Source organism: Galeopterus variegatus, unplaced genomic scaffold (genome assembly GCF_000696425.1).
Source record: "Galeopterus variegatus unplaced genomic scaffold, G_variegatus-3.0.2 Scaffold783, whole genome shotgun sequence".
Classification (NCBI taxonomy): Eukaryota; Metazoa; Chordata; class Mammalia; order Dermoptera; family Cynocephalidae; genus Galeopterus; species Galeopterus variegatus.
Genome location: NW_007726894.1, coordinates 190,142 through 211,215, shown reverse-complemented (window position 1 = coordinate 211,215; position 21,074 = coordinate 190,142). Strand labels below are relative to the sequence as shown.

The 21,074-nt window shown below is 40.2% G+C and overlaps 1 protein-coding gene across 2 annotated transcripts in view; it reads left to right on the top strand.

Moving 5' to 3' along the window:
- Positions 1 to 15,138, top strand: part of TCP11 (t-complex 11, testis-specific) — a 16,896-nt gene extending 1,758 nt beyond the window's left edge. The window contains exons 2-9 of one of the 2 annotated variants that reach the window (XM_008572413.1): positions 2,268 to 2,364; positions 4,958 to 5,078; positions 11,210 to 11,430; positions 12,180 to 12,316; positions 12,577 to 12,794; positions 12,885 to 13,066; positions 13,825 to 13,988; positions 14,704 to 15,138. In XM_008572413.1, the coding sequence (XP_008570635.1) occupies positions 2,268 to 2,364; positions 4,958 to 5,078; positions 11,210 to 11,430; positions 12,180 to 12,316; positions 12,577 to 12,794; positions 12,885 to 13,066; positions 13,825 to 13,988; positions 14,704 to 14,936 (1,373 nt within the window). In that variant the 3' untranslated portion in view covers positions 14,937 to 15,138. The remainder of the gene's footprint in view (positions 1 to 2,267; positions 2,365 to 4,957; positions 5,079 to 11,209; positions 11,431 to 12,179; positions 12,317 to 12,576; positions 12,795 to 12,884; positions 13,067 to 13,824; positions 13,989 to 14,703) is intronic. The other variant, XM_008572414.1, reaches the window with a different exon arrangement.
- The last annotated feature ends 5,936 nt before the right edge of the window (positions 15,139 to 21,074 follow it).

Genomic DNA, 21,074 nt, shown 5'->3' with positions numbered 1-21,074 from the left:
TTTTTTTTTTTTTTTTTTTTTTTTTTTTTGTCTTTTTCCGTGTCCGGCAACACAGCCAGTGAGCGGGAACCGGTCTGTATGTGGGATCCGAACCCTCGGCGGGAGCGCCTCCGCGCTTCCCAAGCGGTGCACTACCACAGTGCGCCACCAGGCCAGCCCATAGTTTAAGTTCTTGAGGTGGCTATTTAAGTGAATCCGTAGGTAAAATAACTAGGTAAAATGAATAACCAAATTCCTTAAAAAAAATTTTTTTTTAAATTTCATGTTAGGCTGACTCGGTTAAGTTACTTTCTTAAAAATTTATTTGTCCTTGGGATTTGGATCTTTTAAATCTTATTTTAGTTACATTTCATCTCTGATTTGTCTTTGAGCCCTCCTCTTTCCTGAATTTTAGAGCTGTTCTGGTGTTGCTTAGTGCTGTGTTACTTTTGAGCAGCAGAACAGTGTTTCAAGGCAGGCTATAAACTTAGACTTGTAGTTGCAAAGTGTTTCTGTTTATAATATTTCCATCAGTCCTTTAATGAGCTACTATAGCTCAATCTCCCTTTGAAGATTTTTCTTTTAGTTTTCATTTAGCATTCGCGAATTAGCGGTGAGTCTATGTACATATTTGATTCTGTTTTGCCATTTTGGCTGGAATTAAAGACTTCAGAGAGGCTGCAATAATAAAGGGAACTTCAGCCATCCACTAAGGTTTATGTTTACCTAAGCAGGGACTCGGTGCTTTTTTGATAAAGGTCTATAATCACCTTTTTCCTTTAACTTTTTATTTTGGTATATTTCAGATTTGTTAAAAAGTAAAAAAAAGGAAACAGTGAATGCCTGCTTGTTAATATTCTGCCATATTGCTTTTTTTCTGAAAGTTAGAGTCATTACTTTACCTCTGAATACTTTATCATGCATCTTTCTAAGAATAAGGGCATTCTCTTATGTAACCTCTTTTCTACAATAACTTTATTTTTCCTTTTTATATTTTAAAGTCTTTTTACTATAGAAAACTTCCACATTTATAAAAATACAATTACCAACACAACCTGTGCCCCTTCCACATCTTGGAGCCAGGTATTTTTTTGTGAACAAATTATGAAGCTTCATTGGAAGAGAGTAATAAAATATGATTTATTGTCTGCAATTTCATTTTATTTACCAAGTAATCATTACAACTACCTATTATGTGAGAATGCTATCAGCTGTACTCTACCTCTGTACTAGGAGCAGTGGTGGCCAAATGCTGGAGCTGGTCTCTGACAAAATTCTTAGCAATATTTAGTGAAATGAAATTATAAAGATAATGTAATGAGTTTTTCTAAAGCTAATTTGATTCAATTTAAAGGACTGCTCTTTATTTTAACAAAATATTTTCTTTCTGCTTTTTTATAGGTTAAATTATCCTTTCTTTTGTGAAATGATTTTGGTGGTGGTAGAGTAGTTTTTTATTTGCTTATTTCACTGCTCATACCTGGCAAAATAAAAAGTTGGCAAGTTGTTGTCAGTTGCTGAAAATCTTCTTGGAAATTGTATTATGTCTGTGAAATCCTAAAATCTGGGAACTACTGCTTTGGAAGACCAAATGACTTTGACACTATTTAGTAACATCTGAGAATTATCTGTAGAGACAATGTAGCTTTCTTTTTTTTTTTTTTTTGTCTTTTGTCTTTTTCCGTGTCCGGCAACGGATCGCAACCCTCAGTGTTGCCCCCGTACCGGACCGGGGACTGGCAACGGGATTGCAACCCTCGGTGTTGCTCCCGCGCCTCGCTCAGCCAGTGAGCGGGAACTGGTCTGTATGTGGGATCCGAACCTTCGGGCGGGAGCGCTGCCGCGCTTCCCAAGCGGCGCACTTATCCAGTGCGCCACCGGGCCGGCCCCGACAATGTAGCTTTCTATCGTCATGTGTAGCATCACAGGTAGGAAGAGGATAGTGGACTCTTAATACCCTTAGATAAATGTTTACTTTTGCAAATCACAAATTATTGTTGCTTTGCTGCTTTAATTATGATTTTACTTTTTAAGAGAAAAAAATTTTTTATAAACTAGCTTCTTTATCTTCCCTTCCCCCATACTGGACACTCTTAAGAGTTTTTAGCACCGTCATGGGGCAGAGAGTTCAGAAAACATAAATGACTAGAATGGTTGGATGAGTCTATGTAAGATCAGTTTGATGAATCTAAATTTGGGGCCTACTAGGTTAAGTGAATCTCTGAGTAAAATAGGAATTCAGATTTGTATGGGTTCACTGTGTCCACCCTAAGTTCCTTCGGTCACAGGTCTGACAGAGAAAGTTAATGAAGTTTCCAAGCTGAGCAACGAGATTGGAATGAATCATGATTTCCACATGGAAAAGAAGATTTTAACTTCAAGCAGGTACAGGCTCTTCTACTTTCTTCATTTTGCTCGTCCTGGCATAGGTACTTAGCACCAATGTCTTTTGAACAGATTCAAGGCATTTTTATTTAATAATACAATCAGTACTTGAATTTGAGGGGTCTCAACAACTTAAATGGAAAAGTAATAAGTTGTAATTATTAGTATCAGAGGGTCAAGAAGCAAATGTTATTTAGCCAGTGAATAAACCAGAGCAGCAATCATTGAAATAAAAAGGGTGGATTTCAGATCTTCTCTGATGGGCTTAGAGGAAGTATCCTGTAGTAGCTACGTATTGCTGCAAAACATATTACTCCAAAATTTAACACTTTAAAAAATTTTTTTAAATTTACTTTTATTTTTTATTTTTTTGTCTTTTTGGTGACCGGCTGCACCGCGCTCAGCCAGTGAACGCACCAGCCATCCCTATATAGGATCCGAACCCACGGCGGGAGCACTGCTGCGCTCCCAGCGCCGCACTCTCCCGAGTGCGCCATGGGGTCGGCCCCAAAATTTAACACTTAAAATAACATGCATTATGCCACAGTTTCTATGGGTCAGAAACATGGGCATGGCTTAACTGTGTGCCTCTGGCTCAAAATCTCTTATGAGATTAAAGTCAATCCGTTGACTCTTGACGAGAGCCTCCCTCAGTTCTTTGCCATACAGACCTACAGGGGCAGCATGTAATGTGGCAGCTGGCTTCCTTCAGAGTGAGAGAGCAAGAGAGTAAGACTATGAGAGATGGTGTCAAAGACAGAAACCACAGTCTTTTTGTTACCTAGTATCAGAAGGGACATCCCATTGCCTCTGCTACATTCTGTTTGCCAGAAGCGAGTCACTATGAACCCAGCCTTCATGCAGGAGGAGGGGATTACACAAGGATGTGACTATCAGGAAGCAGAGGTCTCTGGGACATCTTACCAGCTGCCTACCACATAGCTCCTGTCAGTTACTCTTTTAAGTAGCCTCAGATAAAAAGATTTTCTGATAGTGGTGTTTTGAACTCTTGTTTGTTTGTTTGTATCTTGGCTTCATAAATCAGTTTAATTTATGAATCAGTATCTGATGAACTGTTGGTAAATAACTCTTCTCCACCCCATCAAGCTTTATTTTTATTCTTAGTTATACTGATATTGCAGTAAATAAATAAGAATCATTTAATAAGTATAAATTGAATTGGCTCTGCTGGTTTATTGGCAATTAAGTGGGTAAATTTCAGTGTCAGATTTTACATTTTAAAGCCATTCTAATTTCTCACCAATAGACAGATAAATAATGGCAACTTATGATTAGTTTACATCCTTAAATGCTTTTGTTATTTGGCCTCTTCAGGGAGTCTCTGACTAACATGACTTTCTCTGTCCCAGGTTGCTCCCCTGGTCTTCAGACTCCTTTTATTTGCTCTTGCTTGGTGCTAGCAGGTGTCCCTGCCAGGCATCGCTTCTCTTGGAATGGGTTTTGACCAAAGTTCAGATCTCCTAGCATCTCTCTCACTACTTATAGAAGGGTACTTCAAAAAGTTTGTGGAAAGAGTCGTATTATCTTTTAATTCTATTTTTCCACAAACTTTGTGAAGTACCGTTGTATGTGTTTGTTGCTGGCAGGGAAGAGAGAAAAATGAAACTGGGAGAGTGAATGTCTGCTAAAGGGTGGTGGCAAGGGAGTTAGTGGGGGGTGGCTGGTAGAGGTAACGAGAGAGGGAGAAATGGAGCCTGGGAAATAGTACTATTCCATGCTGGGTTTCCAAGTATGTGAGGAAAAAGGCTGAAGTAGAGTCTGAGGTTACTCATTATTGGCAGTTGGTTTTACCTTAGGCTCATAGGATGATGTTAATTACAGTTGTAGGTTCCTAAGAGAAATCCTATGTTCAGGCATCCATTCACCAGGCATTTATGAGTCCTCATTATGTGGCAGGCAAAATACTGGGTGCTGGGGATAAGACACTGTCTTTGCTGTCAGGAGGCTTTCGTAGAGGAGACAGTTAAATAACAGAAAACCACTGATCAGACTGACAATTTCACTCATGGTTGTATGTATAGAGTTTATTGAGAGTGCTTGGCTGCCTGAGGAGGATCAGGAAAGATTTGCCTATGGAGAAAGATTTTGCCTACAAAGACTTGAGTCTTAGCGGATAAATAGCTGCTTTCTAGGTGGTCTGGATGGGAAAGGATGCTTCAGGCAGAGGAAACAACATGTCGGAGGCACAGAGTGATAGTAGAACATGGTGTGTTCCTTACACATAGGTTGGTGTGGTTGAGTACAAGGTGTTGTGAGGTAGGAGGAAATATTCTGGGAAGAGAGGCAGAGCAATATCATGGAAGATCACATAAGCCATTTATCCTGCTGGTGATAGGGAGTCCCCAAAGGACTTTAAAGGAGAGTGACATCATGATCAGAATTGCTGATACTCTTGAAATCCAAGTATTACTCTAGCTTGTTCAACTCTGCTGCAGTCTAAACACAGTCCCTGGCCTTTCCCTGTCAGTATAATGGTCTTACCATCTCAAATGCCGTTTGGGGCTTAGGAGATTATGACCCTGTAACAGTTTTTGGGTAGAGAGAATAATTTGCTCATTTAATCCTCTTACAGTCTGGAAGGCAAGGTCAAGGAGACAATGCACAATTCCTTTTGGGACCATCTTAAAGAGCAACTGTCAGCTACTCCCCCTGACTTCAGTTGTGCTCTTGAACTTCTGAAAGAAATTAAAGAGGTGAGTGACCAACCTTCCATTTGTAGATGTAATGTTCCTAGACATCCCCAGGTCATTGAAATGTCAGTGACTAGCAAATCCTAACTGAACATGGCCCACAAATCAGTCAGAGTCTAATCAGTAGACATAAGTCACACAGTAATTTGAACAGAGAAGTTTTAATAAACACAATTATAACATGGAATTAGAGAAATGAGGGCTTGGTTAGTAAGAATTAGAGAGAACTCTAAAGAATCCTGGTATAAGGAGCATCATCATACCCCTGGGTCTGAGAGAGAACACCTAAGGATCTTACTTGAGAGGGCATGGCTGTGCCAGAGGAGGTTGCTGACCATTGTGCACTGGAGAAGCCACTCACGCTGCAGGAGCTGGGTGCTGGTGAAGCTGCGTTTACTGCAGGAGCCTGCCAGTTGAGCACACCAGAACCAGGAAGGAAAGCTCTTGCCTTCAGGAATGTCTTTCTAGTGTGTGGTGGACATACCTTAAGGTGACCCATAACAATCCGCACCCTTATATAATCTCCCCTTCAGTGTGGGTGAGACCTGCAACTTACTTCTAACCAATAGAATATGGCAAAGGTGATGGGATATTACTCCTGTAATTATATTTCATGATATAAGACTCCATCTTAGGAGACTGGAGGGAGTGATTCTCCTGCTGGCCTTGAAGAAGCAAACAGCTATGTTGTGAATTGGCTATGGAGAGGGCCAGCTGGCAAGGAACTGCAGATGGTCTGTAGAATCTGCATCTAGCCAACAGCTAATAAGAATCTGGAGCCCTCAAGCAAACAGCTGTAAGGCAATGAATTCTGCCAACAATCTGAGTGAGCTTGGAAACAGAATCTTCCCCAGTCACATTGCAAATGAGAATGCAGCCCAGATTGCAGCCTTATATGACCCTGAATAGAGGACCCAGCTAAACTGTGCCCGGACTCCTGATGCATGGAAACTGTGAGATAATAAATATATATGTGTTGTTTTAAGCCAGTAAGTTGATGGCAATATATTATGCAGCACAAAAAACTAAATAATTATGCCCTCTACAGATAAAGCTTAAAATTGTGCCATCTGGTAAAGGAGAGATATTTAAAGGACTTATCTCCATTTTCACAGAGTGTAGAAAAGAAGGATGAATTTGGAGCTGAGAGGCAATAAATTGATAGATGGCACAGTCCACCCCTATGGCTACTCAGCTTCCATGTGCACCCTTCAACCTTCAACACACATTTGAATTCCTGAAAAGAACTCTGTTTCTACCTAATAATATATAGCTATCTGTCTTATGAGTTCTCATCCTTCCCGCAAATGAAGAGACATGTGATCCAAACAGTTAGTGTATCCATTGCTGGCTGCTCCTCAAATTGAGTCACAGTTCCACGAATATTCTGTTTCCTAAAGGCTAAATTGTGAATTTAACGGCTAACAACCTGTATATAAAATAACAGGAAAAGAAGGAGGAAGAAGAATAAAATGGTTAGCTTATACAAATGAACATACTGATAACCAGCAAAGAGAAAATTTATAGTCCTTGTTTCTGTAATTGGTCATACAGCCATAGTTGATGTCTCGGCTTCCTTCTTCCACTGTTCATTCTATATATCCCTTGTCCTCATTCAGAACCTCAGCTGGTTGGGTTGCCTCAGAGAATTTCCTGGGTTCCAGGCATAGTCCTTCTTGCCCCCATTGTATGGCAGCAATCCAGTTTCTCCTTGGTACTCAGGATCAATTACACCAGCACTAGAGTAACTCCTTTTCTACCCTGTTGATTCAGTGGTATGAGGAGTCCAAAATGGCCAAGTGGCAGTTTCATCTTCTAATCCATTGGAACCAGTGCAAGTATTTCCCCCAAATTAGTAGAGCTCTAAGTTAGCAGTAAGGGAAACAAAAATCCTGCAAGTGGGTTATTAGAAGAACCAGTCCTACTTCTACCCCTTGATTCCTGGACCCATGTATACTGGTTTTGGAGGACAGCACTACAGAATGGTCTTTGATTCAAAGCATGTATTAAATCCTATAAGACAGAACCGTTTCTTTTCAGGTATTGTTGCTCAACTAAGGCTGCAACTGAGTCTTCAACAAGCCGTCCCACTTTTCTTATTTTTTTTTTGGTCTTTTTTGTGTGTGTGTGTCCGGCAACGGATCGCAACCCTCAGTGTCGTGCCCGTACTGGACCGGGACCGGCAACGGGATCGCAACCCTCGGTGTTGCGCCCGCACCTCACTCAGCCAGTGAGCGGGAACCGGTCTGTATGTGGGATCTGAACCCTCGGTGGGAGTGCCGCCGCACTCCCAAGCGACGCACTGTAGCAGTGCGCCACCAGGCCGGCCCCATCCCACTTTTCAGTTAGGCCAGTTGACTCTCAGTGAGGGTATTTGGTCAGACCAGTTATCCCATTGCTGCATTTCCTTTGCTGTGAAATGAGTTCTGTGATCAGATGCAGTGCTGAGAGGCACACTGTGACCCAGCACAGTGGATGAGGTATTCTGTGAGTACGTGGATATTGGTGCTCACAGAAGCATTGCAGATAGGGAAGACAAATTCATGTCCAGAATATTTGACTATCCTAGTGAGGATAAATTTCTACCACTTCACAGTGGAAGAGGTCCAATGAAATCATCTGCCACCAGGTGGCTGGCTGATCTTCCCTGGGAAATGGGCCATAGCGGGGCCTTAGTTTGGTTTTTTTGTTTTTTTAGGATTTTTTTATTGTGGTAAAATATGCATAACACAAAATTTACCATGTTTAAATGTTAATTCAGTGCCATTAAGTACATTCACAGTATTGCTCAACCATCACCACTGTTGACTTCCCGAACTTTATCTCCTCAAGCAGAAACTCTGTACCCATTAAGCAATAATTTCCCTTTCTCTCTTCCTTCAGCACCTGGTAACCTCTCTTGTATTTTCTGTCTCTATGAATTTGACTACTGTAGGTACCTCATGTAAGTGGAATTATACAATATTTGTCCTTTTGTATTGGGCTTATTTCACTTAGCATAATGTTTTCAAAGTTCATCCGTGTTGCAGCATATATCAGAATTTGGTTTCTTTTTGTAGACCACTTTTGTTTATCCATTCATCTTTTGGTGGACATGTGGGTTTTTTCTGTCTTTTGGCAATTGTCAGTAATGCTGCTATGAACATTGGTGTATAAGAATCTATTTGAGTCCCTGCTTTCATTTCTTTTGGGTATATACCTAGAAGTGGAACTGCTGAATCATATGATAATTCTATATTTAACTTTTTGAGGAACTACCATACTTTTCCACAGCAGCAGCACCATTTTACAATCCTACCAGCAGCGTACCAGGGTTCCAGTTTTCACATCCTTGTTGTCACTTGTATTTTCCTTTTTTTGATAACAGCCATCCTAAGGTATGTGAAGTGGTATCTCACTGTGGTTTTGACTTGCATTTCCCTAATGACTAGTGGTGTCGGCCATCTGTTCATGTGCTTGTTGGCCATTTGTACATCTTCTCTGAAAAAATGTTTACTCAAGTCCTTTGCCCATTTTTAAATTGTGTGGTTTGTCTTTTTGTTGAATTATGAGAATTACTTATATATGTATTCTGGATACTATACCCTTGTCAGGTATATGACTTGCAAATATTTTCTACCATTCTGTAGGCAGTCTTTTCATTTTCTTGATAGTGTCCTTTGATGTACAAAGGTTTTGATTTTGATGAAGTCCAATTTACCTAGTTTTTTTTGTTTGTTTCTTGTGCTTTTGGTATCATATGTTGCCAAATCCAAGATCATGAATATTTACCCCTATGTTTTGTTCTAACAGTTTGGCAATGTTAGCTCTTATGTTAAAGTCTTTGATCCATTTTGAATTAATTTTTTTGTTTGGTAAAAATGAAGTTCCAACTTCATTCCCTTGCATGCGGATATCCAGTTTTCCCAGCACCATTTGGTGAAAAGACTGTCCTTTCCCCATTGAATGGTGTTGGCATTATTGTTCAAAATCATTTGGCCATTTGCCCAGGTTTTAGTTGTGGGCTTTCTATTCTATTTATATTTTCTATTCTGTTCTATGTATCTGTCCTATACCAGTATATGCTTGGTTTCTTACAGGCCATTTTCATTAGATAACAGATCGCTATTGTGTGTGTTCAATCTTATGGCTAGGTAAGTTAGACAACAGCTGGTTCCCACTGGGAAGCTTAGGCCACGTGGTTACCCAGTGTCCTATTGTGAGGTGCTTACTTTCTACTGAGGCCCAGTAGTAAGTCAGAAGCTGTTTCTCAAAAGGTGAATAGTTATCTGCAGAGAGAACATATATTTGCTCCAAAATCCTAGGGGTCTGTGTTGTGATTCTCCTCTTAGTGCTTGCAAGACACTCTGTACAGCATCCTTATTTGCCATGAACACTTCAAGTATCATTGGATCTGATGGATCATAAGGCCCAAATGGTAGAGCAACTTGTAACCCAGTCTGAACTTGCTGCAGAGCCTACTCTTGCTCTAGGACCAGCTTGAACTTGGTAATCTTATCAGTGATTCTAAATGAGTGTCCAGGCAGCAAACTCAAATGTGGTATGCGCTGCCTTGAAAATCCAAAAAGGCCTACCAAGTGTTGTGCACTTTTTTCATGAAAGGTAGTTTGAGGTACAGCAGTTGTCTTTCATCATGAAGGAGATAGCTTGACAAGCTCCAGACTACTGCAACTCTAGAAATTTCACTGAGGTTACAGGCCCCTGAATTTTTGTGTGGATTATCTGCTGTCCTCTAGTTTACGTATCTTTCTAAGGCATCTGAAGTTCTTGCTATTTCCTGTTCATCAGATCTAATAGACGTACAACCATTTGAGTTCAATTTTTGAATACTAATTTTTCTTATCAGTCAAGAGACAGAAACCACACAGTAATCTGAATAAAGAGAAGTGTCCACAATGCAGGAGCTTGCTGAGAGGAGCATACCGGATCCAGGAAGGAAGCCTCCTTCCTCTTGCAATATCTCTTTAGCACCGTCTACTGACAAGACTTAACTTTGTGCCACCTAGCAAAGGAAAAATATTTCAAGGGCCAGGCTCTATTTTCACAGAGTAGGCACTGAAGGGTAGATTTGTAGTTGAGAAGCTCCAAATTGGTGACTGGTGTAGCTTACCAATTAAAATAGGTAGTATGGAGCAACTTTCATTTTATCTGTTTAACATGAAGCTAAACATTTGGGAACTTGCTATGACAACAAAGGATTCCATTCAATTAAACAAATATTCATTGAACCCCATCCTGTACCCCCGCCATATTCTGTGTGTTACAGAGGCACAGAGATAAATAAGAGAGTCCCTGCCAACAGAAACTTACATTTTGGGGTTAATAGGCTATTTCAAGTGACTCACAATAGCTCCTTTGCCTCTTCCATCCTTGCCCTTTGAAGTAAAAATAATCTCAAAAATGCCTGCCATTTTAAATTGAGTACCTCATTCCCATCTCATGGTGTGTATTTTTTTTTTTTTTTTTTAAAAGATGACCGGTTGGGCCGGCCCGGTGGCGCACTGCTACAGTGCGCCGCTTGGGAGCGCGGCGGCGCTCCCGCTGAGGTTTCGGATCCCACATACGGACTGGTTCCCGCTCACTGGCTGAGCAAGGTGTGGGCGCAACACGGAGGGTTGCGATCCCATTGCCGGTCCCGGTCCGGTACGGGTGCGACACTGAGGGTTGCAATCCATTGCTGGACACGAAAAAAGAAAAAAAAAAAAAAAGATGACCGGTAAGGGGATCTCAACCCTTGGCTTGGTGCTGTCAGCACCACGCTCAGCCAGTGAGCAAACCGGCCATCCCTATATAGGATCCGAACCCGTGGCCTTGGTGTTATCAGCACCGCACTCTACCGAGTGAGCCACAGGCCAGCCCTCATGGTGTGTATTTTATATTTGTTTGCCTTACACTTCTTTTCACCATACTTTTTGACTTTATTCATCTATTTATCTCATTCTACCTGGAAAATTATATACTATTATTATAATTGATCTCCTTAAGACTTGAATTATCATTGGCCCCTAAACAAAGATAAATAATATTCTACAGGAAATTTAGGGACCAACTTCTTCCTCCTTTAAAGAGATAGGCTGGGATGTCTTTCACTAATACAGCTTGCAACTCCTTCTTTGACTTTCTCTCTTCGGCAGATCTTGCTATCACTGCTGTTACCACGCCAGAACCGCCTAAGAAGTGAGGTCGAAGAAGCTCTGGACATGGACTTCCTCAAGCAGAAAGCAGAATATGGGGCCCTGGATGTCCCTTATCTCTCTAAGTACATTCTCAACCTGATGACTTTGCTGTGTGCACCAGTTCGAGATGAAGCAGTGCAGAAACTAGAGAACATTACTGACCCTGTTCGGTTACTGAGGTGTGAAACTTGATTACTGCCCCTTGAAACCAGTCTCAGCTCCTGGGCTAAAAAGCTGGGCCAGACACTGGATCATAGCCATTGTCTTGACTGGCTCTTCCCTAATGAAGACCTGACTAATACCCCTTTTCTCCTTTCTGGCCTACTGGCTTTTCTTTCCCAAAGATGGTCTTGGAGGACCTTTTGGTTATCCTTAGATTGATTAGGCCCTCCTGTATAACATGCTACCATAAGACATTAGAACACATAATTCTTTCTTCCAAGGAGTTAAAACATACCTTTCCTAGGTTTTCTCTCATCCCAGTTCACACAGTATGAGGGGACAGGGATGGGAAGTTATTTCTATTTCATAGCTATAGGAACTAAGACCTAAAATGTTTAAAAAAAAAAAGGGGCGATTGGCCCAATGAGTCAGATACAGCATCAACTATAATCCCACTTCCCAAAGAGAAGTTAACATGCGTGTATTTCCTTCTACTGGCTACCCTTTTTAAGAAACAACAGAATGATCATAGTGAAAGAGATCTAGACTTGAGGCTTCAAGGTCCAGAGACTTACCTGTTCCCAGTTCTGCCACTAACTCACTCTGGGCCTTGGGTCCTGGATCACAAGTCATCTTTTGTAAATGTAGGAGGTAGGTCTAAGTTTTAAGGCCCCTCCTAACTCTAGTGATTTAATAACTCCTTCATATGTTTCCTGCTTACTAGATTTCCTTTCATAGTGTAAATATTCTGTTTCCCCTGTGTCAGAGGGATCTTCCAGGTTCTGGGCCTGATGAAAATGGACATGGTGAACTACACTATCCAGAGCCTTCAACCCCACCTGCAAGAACATTCCATCCAGTGTGAACGGGCTAAATTCCAGGAACTCCTCAATAAGCAGCCTAGTATGTACATAACATGAGGGCAGGAGGGAGAAGATGTGAGCTGGGATCTGACTTTTATGATGTTAGAGAATATTCTTCCTTTTTTTAGGAATAGGAAATTTTTTTCTCAGGTAAGGGGAGGAAGAAGGAACATTTATCTATGGCAGAAAGATCCCCAAAGCATTTATTTATTGGCTAGGAACCAAGGTTCTTGGAACCTTGGTCTTGAAGCATCAGCAGTAGACACTGAGGATGCGTACACACTTCCTTCCCTGTGCTAGGCCTCCTGGATCACACCACCAAATGGCTGACCCAAGCAGCAGCAGACCTCACCACATCACCTTCGACTTGTTCTGACACTCCAGACTCCTCCAGTGTGGCCGGCCCCTCTCCAAATGAAGTAGTCAACAACACAGAACCCCTCAACCCTACAATGGTGCTGTCCCAGGGCTTCCTGAATCTCCTTCTTTGGGACCCTGAAAATGAAGAGTTCCCTGAGGTAGGGATATAGGGGGGCCATTGCCTTGTTTTGTATGCAGGGCTTCCATCAGGACCCTCTTCTGACAGTCCACTCTTCCCTGCTTCCCAGACCCTGCTGATGGACAGAACCCGGCTGCAGGAGCTGGAATCCCAGTTGCAGCAGTTAACCATGCTGGCCTCAGTCTTGCTAGTGGCCAGTAGTTTCTCTGGCAGTGTTTTGTTTGGCTCACCCCAGTTTGTCGATAAACTGAAACGCATAACCAAATCCCTTATGGGGGGATTTAACTCCAGGTGAGCTGCATAGGTCTCTTTTAGAGTAAAAGATGATGTATGGTACTTAGGACATAGGCAGGCAATGAACAATTGCTTACTCTCCACCACAAACCATGGAAAGGCCCTTTGGAACCATCCACAGCAATTGTTGATTTCTTTCCATATGTGATTTTAAGGCTTGTGACAAAGAAAAATAAAACTTTCTCACAGAAAGGGTAGTGGGGATGATAGTTTGCTACAAAGGAGTATTTTCTAGCTGAGTAAATGACAGTAGGCTGGCATTATTATGTATGTCCAGGAGTTGGCCAGTCAGTAAGTCAGCGATATTGACTGAACATCACTGTGTGTAGGCCGTCATACCAAAAGAAAAGGAGGAATCAGAAGGCCATGTTTGTAATTGTAATTAGTGAGGTAGGACAACTGACCATGGAAAATGTCCAAGAAAGTCTTAAAAATATATATGTAAAAATAAAATCCATGGGACTGGAGAATGCTGAGTGGATCCAAGGGCAGAACTAAACCCTTTTTATAATTAATTTTATAGTTTGTCTTGTTTTCTGAGAAGTAGAATGTGGTATCGTATATAGAGGATAGTTGGTATCTTGAGGGTAATAGTGAAGACACTGTACCTACCCACTGGGCCCTCCTGCCTACCAGGGGCCATGCATGGGTTGAGGGGAGGGAGGATGGCTGGCTTCTGATGTGGAGTTTCCTGGGCTCTGGGCCTATGCCAGGGGCGCCCGGTGGGTGCCAGCTTACTCTTTTTCATGGTCTAGACCTGAGGAGGCTATCGTGACTGTGAGTGAACAAGTGTCTCAGGAAATCCATCAAAGCCTCAAGAATATGGGCCTTGCTGCTTTGAGTAGTGACAACACAACATCTCTGATAGGACAGCTCCAGAACATTGCCAAGAAAGAGAACTGTGTCCGCAGTGTCATTGGTGAGCATCCCTGTGGTGTGGTGAGAACGTTGTGGGGAGAGATAGATCCCAGCCCTGGAAATCAGTTACTGAACCATAACAATGAAAGATATGGTCACTGGGCAAGTCACTGTTTAGCCTTTAGTTTTTTCAAAATGCTGAATTGAAAATATATCCCTTTGAGTTTAAAGACTAACTTTATGGTTTTAAGGAAGATTTAGACCCAGTGTGGTATACTATCCCACCAACCTGGTTAAGTCACCCTAGCCTACTGGTCACTCTCTGACCGCAGTCAAGACATTTGGCACCCACCCACCCACCCCCAACAAGAAACTGATGTTAAATTAGGCTGGAGGACATTTTCCCATAGTAGGACATTGCCCCATGTTGGAGTGGAGGTCATGTGCCTGGCCAGCTTGCCCCTTAACCACAGCCATCTGAAGGATCAGACTAAGATCCTCCTGTTATGTCAAATACTCTAACTGATGGCTACACAAGCAATCTTTTGAGTTATCAGAAATTTACTACCCCACTAGTTTTTTCTTTATTTTTGTCCTTGAGAGCTAGATAGCAGCCCTCTTCCCAAACAAAACAAATTTCCTTATCTGTAGGTGAGTGGGCAGATTGGTGAATATCTCAGCTAACTTAGAATGTGGATAAGTACAGTTTAGGGGCAGCATTTCTCCCTGAAATCTGTTTTCCCTTTCCTTTCTCATTGTTTTTTTCATGCTCACAGATCAGCGGATCCACTTGTTTCTCAAATGTTGTTTGGTTCTTGGTGTGCAGCAGTCTCTGTTAGACCTCCCTGGAGGCCTTACTCTCATTGAGGCAGAGCTGGCGGAACTGGGCCAAAAGTTTGTCAGCCTGACACATCACAATAAGCAGGTGTTTGGCCCCTACTACACTGCAATCCTAAAAACCCTCATCTCCCCAGCCCAGGCACTGGAAACAAAAGTGGAGTCTCTCTGATAGCACCAGCTCAGAGCCTTGGCACCTTGGACCCAGGAGAGGGGCCCATCATCTTCCTGGGGAGACATCTCCAGTGACCAGCAGAGCAGTGAGCCCCTACACCCACCCACCCCCACAGCCAGTACACCAGGGCTATAGTGATCAAGCATGTAAACACCAACTGGCCCAAACCCATTCACTAATAAACTTCTGAACTGCAAGATAACCTTTAGTCTTCCTGTGCTGCAGCTGAGGCCAGCCCCGAACAAACAGAAGCCCACAGACCTCTGTTTTCCTTTCTCTGGCTGTGTGCACTGTTTGACACGCAGAGGTGAACAGCCAAAACACCCAGGTGCTAGCGTTATTTTCTTTAAGGGTAAATGCATTTCTCTGAGGGCTCTGAGAACTCTGTGGAATTATCCAAAATGTAAGCATAAGGGCTTCTCTGAAGCCTTTATTTTGTCCAGTTCAGCTCAGGAGAGGATATGGTTGAAAGAATTTAGTAAGCTCATTTTCATGACCAAATTCCCCTGAAGGTTTCAAATGATACAACAAGAAGTCAAGGAATAGTAAGAGCCCCCAGCTTTCTCTTCTGTTGTATAGTCTGAAGCAGTGTATGAGCTATGGGCAGGGTAGAAATGGATGTTGGCTGTAAGCAAGCATTCTGTGAAGGACAGATTTCAGTGTTCATGGGATCTTTTTCTCTCACATTGTCAGAGTTCAGCCTTGGACAGTTAGGTCAGTGACTGACTTGGATTAAGTTGATCCCCTGGTCCTGATCTTTCATCTCTAAGCCTAGAACACCCCTGTTCTTCCTGACAGAGGTGATATGGGCGTTCAGAGGTGGAACAGCCTCCATCCTTCTTCCCACTTCCAGTCTGGGCAGTTGTGGTTGTGAGCTCTCGCGGGCAACACAAATGAGAGATGTTCTAGGGAGGACCTGGGCTTGTCTCCTGAGATTATAGAGATCCAACCCATCATTTTCAGGCTGACTGCAGCAGACCAGGCTAAAGCGAGACAAGTGTTCAATTCTAATTTAGTCCTTTTTTGTAATGAACAAGAGAAAATGGAAATTGAGCAGAATATAACACATTTAATCTATGGAGAACAACAGAAGGGGGATTTGAGTTCCATTAGGTCCAGGTTTTCCTCCTAATTGATTTCCTTTTTTTAGAGGGTAGATTCTAGATGGGTGACAGAGCTAGGTCAATAGAGTGTGATTTTTACTATCAGAAAAGCGGGAGGGCCTGGATCATTAAGTTTCCAATCTTGTAACTAGACAGCTTCAGGATGGGAAAGCCCAGAGAAAGTGTTATGTTTAATAAAAAGTGAGGCTTGTTTAGTTGGAGTCTCTGATTCACAACTGTTAATTTGAATTTTTTAAAAATCCACATTTTGGGAGCCTCATTATCTTCGAGGCAAAAGTGCTCTGAAGGGATTCCTGTGAAGAAGACTGCCTGGTCAGTGGGTGCAGACGCTGGGCTGACAATAAAATGTTGCTTTGTACTTCATAGTTAAAATCCGGAGTAATCAATTTATAGAAATTTTGAGTTGATTTTCCTGCACTTCCACGTGGAGGAGACAGTGATCCTGTCCATAAACAAGGAAAGATGGCTCCACTTAATCCTGCCCACTGGTTTGAGGGAATTTTAAAACATTTTTTATGTATATTTGTATTTTAAATGTGGTAAAATACACATAATATAAAATTTACCACTAGTGACATGTAGTACATTCACAGTGCTGTACAACTATTATTACTGTCTAGTCCCAGAATATTTTCATCACTGCAAAAGGAAATCCAGTGCTAGTAACCAGTCAATCTCCATTCTCCTGTCTCCCTTTCCCCCCGACAACCACTAATCTGCTTTCTATCTCAATGAGTTTCTCTGACTCTGGATATTTCATAAATGGAATCATAGTATATATAGCTTTTTGTGATTGGCTTCTTACAGTTAGTTTTCAAGATTCATTCATGTTGTAGCACGCATCAGTACTTCATTCCTTTTTATGGCTAAATAATATTCCATTGCATGGATATGCCACATTTTTCTGATCTATTATCAGTTGCTGGACATTTGGGTTGTTTTTGCCTTTTGGCTTTTGTAAATAATGCCATTATGAACATTTGTGTAGAAGTTTTTGTTTGAACATCTATTTTCAAAGTTTTTAAATATTTGCCCATATACCCAGGAGTAGAATTTTTGAGTCATATGGTAATTCTATGTTTAATATATTGAGAAACCACCATTTTGAGTTAATACTTGTATATGGTATAAGAGTCCAGCTTTAATCTTTTACGTGTGATTATCCAGTTTTCCCAACACTGTTTTGGAAGAGACAACATTTATTCTCATTGAATGGTCTTAGCACCCTTGTCAAAAATCAATTGACTATATTTGTGAGGATTTATTTCTGGGCTCTCTGTTCTATTCCATTGGTATATATGTTTGTCCTTATGCCAGTAACACACAGTTTTGATTACTATAAGTTTTGTAGTAAGTTTTGCAATAGGGAAGTATGAGTCCTCCAAATTTGTTCTTCTTCAAGATTGTTGTGGTTATCCCTTGCATGTCCATATGAATTTTAGGATCAGCTTGTCCACTTCTGCAAAGCAGGCAGTTGGAATTTTTGATGGGGATTGTATTTAGGACATATAAGACCATGACATCTGAGAATGGAAATAGATTTGCATTGTCCTTTCCCATTTGGATGCCTTTTATTTATTTTTCTTGCCCAGTTGCTCTGGTTAGAACTTCCAGTATAATGTTGAATAGCACTGGTAAAAGGAAGTATCTTTATCTTGTTCCTTATTGTTTTCAGTCTTTCACCATGAGGTATAATGTTAGCTGTGGGTTTTTCATAAATACCCTTTATAATGTTGAGGAGGTTCCCTTCTATTCTTAAGTTTGCTGAGTGTTTTTAATTATGAAAGAGTGTTGAATTTTGTCAAATGCTTTTTCTGCATTAATTGAGATGATCATGTGGATTTCTCTCTTCATTCTATTAATGTAATGTGTTATATTGTTTGGTTTTCTTATGTTGAATCGTCTTTCCAGTCATGGAATAAATCACACTTGATCATAGTGTATAATCCTTTTAATATGCTGTTGCATTCAGTTTGTTAGTATTTTGTTGAGGATTTTTGCATGTGTAAATAAGGGATATTGGTATATAGTTTTCTTTTCATGTGGTGTCTTTATCTGGTTTTGGAATCAGGGTAATGCTGGCCTCATAGACTGAGCTAGGAAGTGTTCTCTCTTATTCTATTTTTTTGGAAGAGTTTGAGAAGGATTGGTGTTAATTCTTTAAATCTTTGGTAGAATTCACCAGTGAAGTCATCTGCTCCTAGACTTTTCTTTGTTAGGAGGTTTTTGATTACCGAACTCTTTACTTGTTGTAGGCCTGTTCAGATTTTCTTATTCTTTTTGAATCAGTTTTTGACAATTTGAATGTTCCTAGGACTTTGTCCATTTCATCTAGGTTATGTAATTTGTTGATGTACAATTGTTCATAATATTCTCTTATCTTTTTGTTCCTGAAAGATTGGTAGTAATGTCCCCAACCTGTATTTCTGATTTTAGTTATTTGTATCTTCTCTCTTTTTTTATTTTTCAGTTTAGCTAAAGCTTTGTCAATTTTGGTATTTTCCAAAGAACCAACTTTTGATTTTGTTGATTATCTAGTGTTTTTCTATACTGTAATTTATTTCCAACTCTAATGTTTACTGTTTCCTTCTTTTTGCTAGCTTTGGGTTTAGTTTGCTCTCCTTTTTCTAGTTCCTTACAGTGTGAAGTGAGGTTATTGATTTGAGATCTTTCTTCTTTTTTAATAGAAGAGTTTACAACTCTTCCCAGAGCACTGTTTTTGCTGCATCCCATCCATTTTTGCATGTTGTGTTTTTGTTTTCATTCATCTCAAAGTATTTTCTAATTTCCCTTGTAATTTTCTTCTCTGATCCATTGGTTGTTTAAGAGTGTGTTTTCAGTTTCCACATATGTGTGGATTGTCCAGTTTTTCATCTGTTATTGATTTGTAGCTTCATTCTAGTGTAGTTGGAGAAAATACTTTTTAAATTTAAATTTTAAATGACTATAGTTACCATGCTGTACATTAGGTTTCCAGAACTTACTCATCTTATAACTGCAAGTTTTTATCCTTTGATCAATATCTCCTCATTTTCCCCAACCCCCAACCCCTAACCCCCAACCCCTGAGTAGAACCACCATTCTACTCTCTGTTTCTATGAGTTTGACCTTTTAAGATTACACATATAAGTGAGCTCATGTAATATTTGTCTTTCTGTTCTAGCTTGTTTCACTTAGCGTAATGTTCTCCAGGTTCATCCATATTGTTGCACACAGCAGGATTTCCATCTTTTGTAAAGCTGAATAATATTCTGTTGTGTGTGTGTACATGTGTGTGTGTATACTGTTTGTATGGCAAGGATGTAGAGTAAAGAGAACTCTTACACATTGCTAGTGGGAATGTAAATTAGTACAGCAGTTATGGAAAACAGTATAGAGGTTCCTTTAAAAATGAAAAAAAGAAGATGTTTGTATGATTTCAGTCTTTTAAAATTTATTGACACTTGTTTTGTGGCCTAACACATGGTCTGTCCTGGAGAATATTCCATGTGCACATGAGAAGAGTGCATATTCTGCTATTGTTGAGTGGAGTGTTCTATAGATATGTCTGTGGGATCTAGTGTGTTTATAGTGTTGTTCAAGTCCTCCATTTCCTTGTTGATTATATGTCTAGCTGTTCTAGCTGTTCTTCCTAATCTCATGCTTAGTTGTTTTATCCATTATTGCAAGTGAGGTATTGAAGTCTCCAAGTGTTATTGTAGAACTATCTATTTCTCCCTTAATTTTGTCAATTTTTTTTCATATATTAGGAGTCTCTGTTTTTATGTACATACATGTTTATAATTGTTCTATCTTCTTGATGAATTCACCATTTTATGAATATATAATGTCCTTTTTTGTCTCTTTAAAAATTTTTTTTTACTTAAACCCTATTTTGTCTAGTATTAGTACAGCCACCCCTCTTTCTTTTGGTTACTGTTTGCCTAGAATATCTTTTTTCCAACCTTTCACTTTCACCTATTTCTGTCTTTGGATCTAAAGTGAGTCTTTGTAGATAGCATATAGTTGGATCATTTTTTTTTTTAATCCATTCCAAAAATGTTGATTCTGAGACGTTTTTTTCAATTTAATGGTTGCTTCAGTTGAGGGACCAATCCTTGGAGTTCCTTACTCCACTATTTTCAGTGATGTCTTGACAAATCGTCTTATATTTATATACTTTTTAAGTAAATAGTATGTATACATGGTTACAAAGCTTACACAGTGAAAAGTTGGTCTCTCTTCTCCTCCCTTGCCCAGATGTAACCACTATTACTAGTTTTTTGTTTGTCCTTTCAGAGACAGTCTATTGCAAGCATACACACACACACACACACACACACACACACACAAACACAAGGATACTTCAAAAAGTTCATTAAAAGATGCTTATTTTTTAATTCTATTTTCCCATAAACTTTAAAAGTACCCTTGCATGTATATACATACATACATATAATATACAAATATATAATAAGTATATACAGCAATATATAATGTGGATGATATATAGATATAGTTGTTGTCTACCACACACATTTTCTTGAAAAATATCAGCACATATTCTTTTCTTTTTGAATAGCTGCATATTATTCCATTGTGTGGATGAAATATACTTGCCTTAACCCTATTGAATGAGTTGTTTCAGTCTTTTACAGTGCTGCAGTGAACAATAACCTGTACATGCTGGGCTCATACACAACGATACCTGTAGGATAAATTCCAATGGGAATTTCCTCAGGTTGCCCTTTTATAGCCATACCTACTTTCCTCCCTTCTTAACCCATGGCAACCCCTAATTTGTTCCTTATTTCTAAAATTTTATCATTTCAAGAATGCTACATGAGTGGAATTGTACAATATGTAACTTGGGGATAGCTGCTTTCACTCAGCATAATTCTCTGGAGACTGATGCAAGTGGTTGTGTGTATCAATAGTAATTTTTCCTTTTTATTGCTGAGTAGTATTCCATGATATGGATGAACCAGGTTATTTAACCATTCACCTGTTGAAGGACATCTGGGTTGTTCCC